The 10,901-nt window shown below is 41.3% G+C and overlaps 1 protein-coding gene across 1 annotated transcript in view; it reads right to left on the reverse strand.

Annotated features, from left to right (window-relative positions):
- Positions 1-666: 666 nt before the first annotated feature.
- The window catches only part of LOC118331831 (roundabout homolog 2-like), a 74,128-nt gene continuing 63,893 nt past the window's right edge, over positions 667-10,901 (reverse strand). The window contains exons 18-27 of the mRNA XM_035666911.1: positions 10,011-10,187; positions 8,863-8,889; positions 8,650-8,689; positions 6,920-7,047; positions 5,986-6,258; positions 5,020-5,182; positions 4,309-4,563; positions 3,323-3,522; positions 1,057-1,218; positions 667-941 (exon numbers count right to left, since the gene is read on the reverse strand). Of these exons, the coding sequence (XP_035522804.1) occupies positions 667-941; positions 1,057-1,218; positions 3,323-3,522; positions 4,309-4,563; positions 5,020-5,182; positions 5,986-6,258; positions 6,920-7,047; positions 8,650-8,689; positions 8,863-8,889; positions 10,011-10,187 (1,700 nt within the window). The remainder of the gene's footprint in view (positions 942-1,056; positions 1,219-3,322; positions 3,523-4,308; positions 4,564-5,019; positions 5,183-5,985; positions 6,259-6,919; positions 7,048-8,649; positions 8,690-8,862; positions 8,890-10,010; positions 10,188-10,901) is intronic.

Here is a 10,901-nt window from a genome sequence, read left to right on the forward strand (position 1 = left end):
CAGCTCTGCATTTTATCTCGCACACTGCTTCTTTGTCTTCATTCTGTCTCCTTTCCGTCTTCCAGACATCATTCTGTGTCACTCGCAGAGAGAAAATCTCATAGCGCTTACAAACAAGGTGTCCTGGGACAGGCAGCAACTGCAGGGAATGATGCTTCACAAAGACTCTGAAAGAGAGGCAGGTAGACACACCAAAAAAACATGTAAAGTATTGGTGACATTGAATACTTTACTCTCAATATCTGCATCTCAATTTCACAATCCTGGGATGTATCTCAGTTTGGAGGCAAGCTAGGAACTGGTAGGATTCAACAACTTTCCTTCTTATTGCAAATGCTGAGCATAATTCTTCCAGATCTACAATTCTGATTGTCTTGGTCATCTCATTTTTCTCTATTGAGATGTATACAGTACAGAAGTGTATTGTCTTCTCTTTTTTTGCAAATTAATTGTTTATTGTTAAAAAAAAAAGTAAAGGCCCAATTTACAGAGGTGACTTCACTCTGTAAAGTATGCTGTTTTGGGTGAAAATTAAGCTTTATTATGTTCTCTATAAAATATAAAGACAGTTTCAGTAAAACCATATAATTTCTCTCAGCAGATATAGATAGCACTTGCTTGCATTGGATTACATCCATTATGTGTAATATGCACACAGACACATTCTCAAGAGGGTTGACACTCACAGTGTTCCCTTTTCTCTGTGCTGTTTGTGGGAGGATGCCCGTTGTGGGAGGGATCTGTGCCAGGTCTCTTGTGGGAACCCCTGCTCAGGGTGGCCCTGTTGGATGTTGTTGTGCCGCTCCAGGAAGCCATATGCTGCCGCTCCAGTGTCGACACGGTCACCATGCACTCCTCAGAGGGGTCTGAGGCTGCAGCTGCCCACGAGCTGTGCATGCGGGAACCAACACTGTGCAGGGACTTCATGACCGGTGTGTGGGCTGTTGAGTGGATGGTGGATGAGAGTATTTAGCAAAGGATGCAAATGAGGCATTGTGTTAGACGCACTCCTCGTTGAAGTTACACAATTTTACTGTAAGAGAGACTGTAACTCACTATCTGTGTTGGTGTCTCTTCGTCTGGGCAGAGTCCCGACCTTGTCTGTCTGCGGCTTGAGGCCAGTCAGTGGGGCCCTCTTGTGGCCAAGGCTATGTGTGCCCTGTGCATCATGGTCTGCTGTGCCGGAGCTGTCTGAGCGACACTGCTGCGAGCTTTTACCTACAGTGAGCAGCACAGAGAGAGAGAGTTTGTGAAGATAAGGATTTGGCTAAGTATGCCTTAACAAATATTTGGCTCACACACAGTGGATGTATGTAATCGATTGAAATATTATGTCAAATCTGTGTTTAAGATACTGGGCTACATGTGACATCTTGAAAAGAGGTGTAAAAATGATTCATACACTGATTCCATCACACAGGATTTTGTGGAAATGAACTATAAATCCTTCAAACGTACTACTTAGCATACTTTCTTAGAGAATAGTATTAATGAATGCTTTAATCAGATTGCCTTAAGAACCATTTTTCTTTCATGGAGCAATATAAGTTGTATGAAGTTCAAAATCTTGAGCAGTGTTTGAATGTTTATTTAAGTCAGACAGCATGGAAATATGTAACAAACACATTTTAAGCCACAGCTGCAATTTGGCACCCCCTGTGGAAATGCTGCTGCCACACTGGCTTTGTTCATGATTTGTTTCACTGGGCTGAAGATATTTCCTCAATGTGCCCGAATACACTTCTAATACAATGCCTTATAATATGTGACAGCTAAGCATGAGGCGATAAAATGTTTGCATTGCTAATTGTTTGTAAATATTTTTAGTCACACTGACCTGTATTTTGCCCCACAACGAGTTATCAAAAATATTGAAAACACATATTCTCAATGCACAAGTCAATCTGTTAACCTATCAAACAATGGAGTCTAAAAATGGCACAGTTCTGTCCCTGTGGAGAAGCCTTCAAGTTTCCCTCTAAAGAAACAGACAGGACCCTATTTATAAATGCATCAAATCTTAAATGTTAGACGTGTGACTTTTAAGCACGGCACTACTAAAGTTTTTAAAATATTCTATGTTGTGCTTTTGATGTCTATGCAAGAATTGATTCAACTAACTATTAAAAGACTGTGTGAATATCTCTTTGACAGAGAATACTTACAGTAAAAAAAGGGTACCCATATTTTAGTCGCATAATCTGAATGATCTTGAGCCTATCAAACTGTTTTATATTACACTAAATTGTACATTCCCTATGAGTGCCAATCACTGTCCCTGCTGGCTACATAAACATTCCCAATCTGCTATGTAATATTCTAAAAGACAACCACTAAACTAGCGTGTGGGGGCTTGTATGTGTTTGAATTAAACGGGCCACTGTGTGCCATGGTCTTTGTTCTATGCAGTGTGTCCGTAGGTTTATAGCTCAGCCAGCCAACAGACTGTGTTTTCAGCCTCAGTGGTCTGAACCCTATTGGCAGACAGCACGTTGATATTGGACGATTCTGCAAAACCCTGGATTATGTTAAAAAATTGCATTTTTGACCATTTCTTTTACATTATTTATAATAATATATGTGCATGGCAACTGAAAAGCTTGGTTAGGAAAAGCTTGTAGTCATGGCTTTTTGCCCTGCTACATAAAGAACACACTTCTTCCTGCACTGGCACTGAACATTGTCATGGGAGTTAAATCATCTATTGCAAAATCGTCCGATAGGAATGAAATTCCTAGGGAAGCTGGGCTGAGTGGCTGCAGCCTCTTCAGCTACACGTGGAAGGGAAAAAAGCAAGATGTCTGCATTTTTTCATGATCTATCCACAGCTATTTTTCACATCTGCATTAAATATTCTAATACAAACCTATTTTATTTATAAAACAATCCATGTAAGGCACACAAGGATTAATCTCCGTATTCTGTGATGCGGTTAAGACATGTATTTTTGTATTAATAATCAATCAAAATGATAGCTAAAAACAGTACGATATTTTAGCTGAATATGTACTTGTACCTCTGACATCCAACATTTTCCTTTACTACATTTTATTTTCCATTTTTATACATTCGTTGTGAATATTTTCCATTGTTGAAGTTCATTAGCATATATTAATACATAATGTGGCCATATCACGTCATCTATCATTATTTATCTATCTGCAGCTGCATTGGCCACATTTGTTGTTTGTGCAGCAAGAATGATGCAGTGATTAGGCCAGGTAATGTGGGCCTGCTTTTTTGACTGTCAGTGACACCGGTGGTCTATTCATTTAAAAGCAGTTACTTCAGTCAAATTAGTTTTACCAAATGCAAAACATACCTGAGCCCTCAAGGTTATCCACGCTGTGACCGGGAGTGTATTCAAAGCCACACAGATTCTTTGACACCATAGCGTATCTTTCCTCCTCTTCATCTTCTTCAGAAAGGAGAGTGTCTCCCAAATCAGAGCCCAGTGTACTGGACATGAAGTCCATCGGAGGGATGGGGGTGTTGGACACGTTTGGACTGCTCTTCATGTGCCTAATTAATTGTGGGGAAATACAGTGTATTAATGAACAAAATAGATGCAAAATAACTAACGGAGGTCAGATTAATGAGCAGGGAAAATAGTCCAAAACATGTTTCAGGATGCAGAATCAGTGCATATTCAATAAGGTAGCAATGCAGAGACTATGAATGCCTGCAGTGATTTCACTGATTACTTTCTCAGTGCTGGTGTGTGTTGTGCTAACACAATAGAGTTGTAATTGGACTGGATAAAGGATATCTGGATGGGCAGGGCTGTCACCAACATGCCTGTTATCTCCCCCACAGCTGTCCTCCATGATGGCTCACATCCCGCCATAGAGGAGATGCATGCATAATTACCAACTCTATTTACTGATGTCAGAACAGCATGTTAGACTAAACCCAGTCATTACCCTCCAACACGTGTCGCCACTGACTTGTCAAGTTTTCCAATGCTCCATCAAAGGTGTAATCAATGGAGAGCTGTTTTTATCGCTTACAAGAAACATAGACTGCAGGCTCAGGCTGACACATGTAAATACCAGCATTATAAGACGCTCAAACATTGGCCATTGATATGCAAAACCAAAACTATCAACAGAATAAAATGAATAAAATTACAGGTATCTCTCCTACTCTGCAAAGCAAACATATTTGAACAAAACTGTGATGCACACACACACAGTATAAGGCTTTCAAATGATCTAAATGGCACACAAGTTTTTTTCAAATCAAATCAAATTATAGAAGGAAGGTGGACTCAAAATGTAGGTGACTGGAGCTTTAAAAGATCCTTACCATGCCTGCTTGGCCACCTCGTATTGGTAAGCTCTGGTCAGCTCGTCCAAGTGGGCCTGCAGAATGGATTGCATTTCCTCGTGGTGGGCGGAGCTGAGAGAGGAAGATGAGGGCTGGTTGAAGGGTGCTGCCGGTGAGGATGATCTTCCTCTAAGGGGGGGAGTGGGACCTCTCTCTTCCTCTACCTCTTTGTCCAGATTCTGGTGGCGATAGGTCTGGACAGACATGGGCGGAGCCCAACTGTTGCTGTCATACCTGTCATGTGGACGAGAAGTTTTCTCCTTTAATCATCACCTTGACTTTGCTGAACAGCTGATTGTATATTTATGTTGAAGGAAATATGTTACATTTAATTTAATTATACACAGGTATTCTCACCACTTTCAATTGGTCGCTATCTTAAGATCCTGAAGTCTGCTCAAACTGACTATTGTAGTCTAAATGGGCTGGCAAGTTATTAGAAAACCTATTTTTGTTTTTCTATGTTAAGAAAATAGGCAGCTTAAGGTCTATTTCAGCATTATGTGAAGTGTGTAAAGCTCTTGTTAAAACACTGATGAAAAATAACACACACACACACACACACTCTGGGCACAGGTGCAGGATATTGTGACCTCTGTGTTTGCATGTGTTTCTTCTGTCGACGTGTGTTTTTGTGTTTGTGTGCATCTGTTCCAGGGCCGAGATTGATGAGATATGAACGTATCTTACCCTCCTACGTGGTTTTCCTGGGGGTAACGGTCAAGTTCAACCTCGGTACCAGGGAGAGGGTGCATCGGTGGTGGAGGCAGGGGCATGTTAGCCCAACATGTCCCATTTGATTTAGAGCCCTTTGTTCCACCCTTCACCTTCTTTTTCTTCCCAACCTTTGCACCTGGGGGTAGGTAAAGAGGGAAGGGAGTTCAGTCGACTCTACACAGCACTAAAAAATCCCTGCACGCTCCACAAACAGACATTATTCTACACTGAATTCACACACTCTAACACACAGCACTGCCTTGAAAGCTATCTTCTATCTGTCTCTGCTATCTGAACTTTTTCAAGCCTGTCTCCCACCCAGTGTTCATTATTTCTCCTTTTTGTGTGCTGACAGCGCATTAGGACTTTTTCCAAATGTTGACATTTCTTAAAGAGGCATCAAAACCTGCAGCGAACCACTTTAAGTTGCTTCCATACAGCTTCTGCACTTGTTCTTCTTTATCTCTGGTAAGTCTGACATTTAGCTCTAGCACACAGCCTATTGTGCAAGACTATGGAAAGTACAGACAGAAATGCCTCCATGACTTTACTAAATGTATATACACTGAATAAATAACTCAGAACACTGGGGGATTTTCCGCCATCACTAATCAAGTTAACCCAAAGAAATGTGTCATGATTGTGTGACATTTCTGGGCTAGATGAGCTCTCAGGGTAGAATTCTGATGAAGACAGAAGCGTAATTAAGAACATTATCCTAAGGGTCCATTCTAAGTTAATAAATTCCCTCCTTTTCATTTTTCTCTTTTCCTGGAGTTTGTGGTAAATCTTCCCAGAAAAATAAAACTACTACCTGGAATGTTATGGCAAAATGAAGTCCACAGATACCCAAGATAAATACACAAGAGTGCAAACATCACACCACAAACAAACAAAAAACAACACAGAATTGAGCTCTGTCTTTATCATGGCTCGTACCACTGCCAGGGCGTCTGTCAGTTAGCGAGTAGCCCAGGTTTGCTATTTCCTGCTGGGCTTGGAGAGAAGCCTTCCAGCGGGGATCTGGCCTGTCCACAGCCAGCTCGTGGAAGCTGTTGGACTGGAGTATCTGAGTGGTGGCATAGGGGGTGGGCTGACTGCCTCGTGCTGGGCTGCTATAGCCTGCCTTCCCCATGAAGTCAATACTGCTGTAGATGGCACCATCAGACAGCATGGTGCCCGTCTTCTCCACCGCTGCGGACGGTAAAACATCTGAGACAAAAAAGAAGGGTGACAGAATGAGGAGGGAAAGGGAAAAGGGATCATGGAGAGATAAGTTGACATGAAGTTAACGATCTTTAAGGTCATTAACACTCCCTGCTGCTCTGGCACTCTGTATTAGTTAAATACAGGTCTCAAATGGACTTGATATAAATGAAAGTGATTATCTACAACCATAATTAGCATGCAACACGCTGTGGGAGCCCGGTGAGTGTTCACAAAAGGGATATTCAAACAGCGCTAACCTTCAGCTCTACTGTCTTGCACACATAAAGCCTGCAGCTCACCAGGGTTCCAATGGGCTGAGAGGACATGCAAACACACAAATACACAATACAAACACATCTATCAAAACTATCAATCTCATACAACGTCGAAAAGTGCACAATTGGCGGGGCATGAGAGAGAATGAGAGGCAAAAAGTATATGCAAACAGCACAAACTTAATCCAAATATCAGGCTTGTCAAATCACATTAGTAAAGGATTGCCCTCAAAGGCTCTTTTAATTTGTGTGTGTGTGTTTGTTTGTGTGTGCCTGCTTATGTGTGATGTCCTGTCACTGAGCTTCCCAATGGATGAACATCAAAACTGTCTGACTGGGCATTGCTAGAACTGTATTTTCCGTTGCCCCAGTCTGTTTATGTTTCTTACCTCCTCGGCCAAAGTTGCTGCCGCCCTTCGGACTCCCCAAGCCCCCATTAGCTGGGAGGCTTGTGGAGGGCCAGGAGTCAGCCAACCAGGGGAGGCCTGGGTCACCCGCTTTTAACAGCCCCGGACGGCTGCGAGGGGGTGTTTGTAGAGAGACAAACAGAGGAGAGATGGGGTAAGACAGAGAACTGGTGACATAGTTAAGCATCCGGCCCGCACCGTAACAGTATTGCTCATTTTCTTCCTGCTGCATCAACAACAAATTGATGTGAAAACTCATTCAGCATATTCTCGCCTGTGGAGCAGCCCGGCGCACAGGCGACAATAAACAACAGAGAGACATAAAATGGCAAGTCTATAAATCAGACTTCTGCCTCCCCTTAACTCCACCACCCCTTACTCTCCCCGGAGATACAAGGCAGGCCTAAATACACACTAAATCCACTTTAGAGCCTTAGCACAACAGAAATTTACATTTTAAATTGAGAATCATGGACAGCCTCTGGCAGATCAGCTACACTGGTGCACTGTCTCCATAGCAACAGAGACAGCAAAAGCCCATTAGGTGGTTTAGGGAAGCTACCGTGTCATTTTGTCTTAGTGAAATACAACGGTCATGAATACAGGCTTTGACTTCAAGGTAGGAAAGTTGTGGGCAGCAATTCAGGGAGAAACAAAGACAATTTACAACCACTTCGTATCAGCTGCTGTAAAAATGGCACAACATTCACATGCTTCTTGTATCCTGTTTGCATATGTTTACTTAATGTGCAGCTAAACAGTGAATTTTTCACTGAGGCTGATTCACCAAGTGTCAAGGGAATTGTTCACAGCTGACTTGGTGATAGCTCAAAGGTGTTCAAACAATTACGTCAATAATTTCCATTTTAAAATACACACGCATCTACATACATTTACATACATTTGTTTAGAAGCACATGCCAACACCAACACAATAGCACATGTGTGAGTATACAGTGGGAAGAAGCACTAACGTGCACACAAAGGGGTTAGGCAAGAAACTGTTTATTTTTAGTCCATTATTTGCAACATTTGCTCTAGCTCTGGGCTTATCTGCTTGCTTAGGTGTGACAAAAAGGAAAGAGGGAGTGAAGGAGAAGAAGAGGACCTTCATTCTTTCGCTTTCTGCAAGGCAAATATGTCCTCTTCTCTTGTTGATTCAGTACGCTTTGATATTCAGGGGAAACAAAGGGAGGCTTCACTTTGGGCATTGTGATCAGGCCATAAAATTCTCATGGCGACCGAGTGTAGTCTCAAGGTCCAACACTTTGTTGTTCTATCCCCACACACGACCCATCACAGTGTACTGTTCGCCAAGCTTTTTAAACAGCACATTCATCACCTCTCCCCTCCTCCCACGACCTCTCGCTCTGCCAACAACCATGGATGAACTGTGCAAGAGCCAGGGAACAAAACAGCAGCCCACCTACATTAATTGGTAGCCCTCACTTCAAAGGAGTGATTAATGATTTCATCAAGTGTACATCAGTGCAAATCATAAACTGATATAAGCAAGCAGGGTGGGAAATAAGAACATGTATGCAAATCGCATTTATCATGAAAAGAACACTTCATTCTAGGTATTACAATAGGCTCTTCTCATTGAGAAGGCAGACCGCAAATTACATTGCATGGCACTCGTGTGTCAAATGTCAGTGGGAAAGCTCTACGGTAGGGTTTCTTGGCTTTTATAAGTTAAATTAAATTCTCACCTTCCATTTCTGATTAGGCCTCTGTCTCTTTGGAATGTAACTTGTAGAGAAAAGAGGGAGGACAGAGAGAAAACACATTAAACTAAAATTATTTTGTGGAAAAATGTACAGTTCCACCATCCATTTAAATGACACACATTATTGCTGTCAAGAATGTAGGCAGCTAAATCCCTGTGATATTTCAATATATAATGCACAGATGTGTAGACATACCTGCACGAGTAAAGGTGAAGGACTGGACTGGAATTCAAAAGACAGGGAGAGTGTTTAGAAGGTAGATAAGACTGTCATGAATCATATGTATTACAATCAAAAAGATGCAATCATATGAAACAAAAAAACATTAATGAAATGTGGGTGTAGAAGGGTGTGGAAATACGGATTGGGTGCTTTAATCTTTGCTTTGTTCATTTATCACCTGTGGTATGTCAGCACTGATCACATTTTAATGAAACTTGGGGCGGTAATTCATCTAACCACTTGCATTCCAGCATTTTCTGAATTACACTGATTGCCCTGAGGGATACAGTTCAAATGAAGGTGAGACATTTGACCCATTTTGCCCTGGGGGGCATCTGCATCATTCTAATTCATTATTTCTTCCAAAATACAAATTGGAGCATGGAAGTTGTTATTATTTGGCAAATGATTCACCTCAGAACAGAACAATAAAACAATTAATGCTGCTATTAGGTATTTAACATTACTGTAAAAATAAATTAAGTTTGCACAATGATATTTAACATTTAGTTGTAGAATTATTTGTATCTTAACCAATCCTGTACATTTTTTCTTTTTTTTTTTTACTGGAAATGTGGTGTTTTGGAATTAAACTCCACAATTTGTTTTGCGAGAAGGGATCAGAGAAGCTCAAACTCAATCATGTAAATCCCTATTGAATTAGGAAATCACAGCACTCTCTCCCCAAGTCACTACATTGAAAGCTGCAATACACATTATGATAATGGAACACACACACACAGCTATATGCTTGACTCACAGAGGGATAAGAATATTTCATACGTAAACCTAGACGCGTCTCGTGTTAATGTGCAAACAACACCAGCCATGGTCTGATAATGGAAGGGGATGTTAAATTACTTATCTCGCATGAATGTATTAGAGTGTTGAGGTGCGGTGCTGATGGAACTCAGCACAGTTGATGCACATCAGTGCACAGTGAATTAAAGTCAATAGGGCCTATTTCCATCTGTGCTGAATATATTTCCTTTGTTCTGCATTTTAGCCAGCTCAAATGGAGTCGCATGTGTGATGACATCAGCTTTCATCCAAGAGAGAAACCTAGTGTGCTTCCATGAGATTCCATGTTGATGCAGAACCATGTAAATTGATTTTTTTACCTGCATAGTTGCTGAGTCCCTTCCTTTTTTTTCTCCTCCAGTACAGCCAGGCACTGAAGCCCATGAGGACAATCCAGCAGGCCCCTCCCAGACCAGCGATGAAGGCCGGCTGCTTCACTACGTCTGAGATGCTATTGTTGCCCTCTGATCCCGTCATTATATCCCTCAGTTCTGCACCTGGGGGCACCGCACACACACAGAAAAGAGACAAATAAATGGTTGAATGTCAATTTAACTACAAGTGAATGAACAAATTATTATATTTCAATACTTGCTGTGAATGGAAATCATTTGGGATGAAAATGAAATAAAGCCAAAAAATCTATTCCATTTCCATTGTAGTCGAAACATGTCTCAAATGTGAACCACAAAATACACAAAAATTTATAGATATCTCACAGAAGAGGGAAATGTAAATGAAAAACAAACAAACAAAACAATTACCAGTATTATTTGTCTAATTGTGTGTATTAGTTTTTTTTTTTTGGTTAACTTACCAGGAAACTCAAATTAAGGAAACAAAATATTTTCAGTAAAAGCTAAATATCCATCGTTCCATTCATCGTATGCATATTGAAAAACAAAAACCAACACAGCATATATCAAACACACAGGAACAGCCAAAAGATGGGGGGCGTGGGGGGTAACTGTGGTAAAAGCAAAAAAAAAACACAAAAACAAAAAAAAACCCAGCATCAGTGCATCCAATATGTAGGCAGAGTAAATCAATTCAGCAGTGCACTTATCAACTTGAGCTGCAAGACAGGAGATTGACAGAGCAGCTCTGACAGAGTTTGATTTTCTGTTGCGGCTACTGTGCTGTGAAATTAGATTCACAGTCTCCAGCAGGAACCCCCCCACCCACCCCCATCATTAAGCTTTGGTCCACAG

The sequence above is a fragment of the Morone saxatilis genome, unplaced genomic scaffold, assembly GCF_004916995.1.
Source record: "Morone saxatilis isolate NCDOM2014 unplaced genomic scaffold, NCSU_SB_2.0 Contig20, whole genome shotgun sequence".
Classification (NCBI taxonomy): Eukaryota; Metazoa; Chordata; class Actinopteri; family Moronidae; genus Morone; species Morone saxatilis.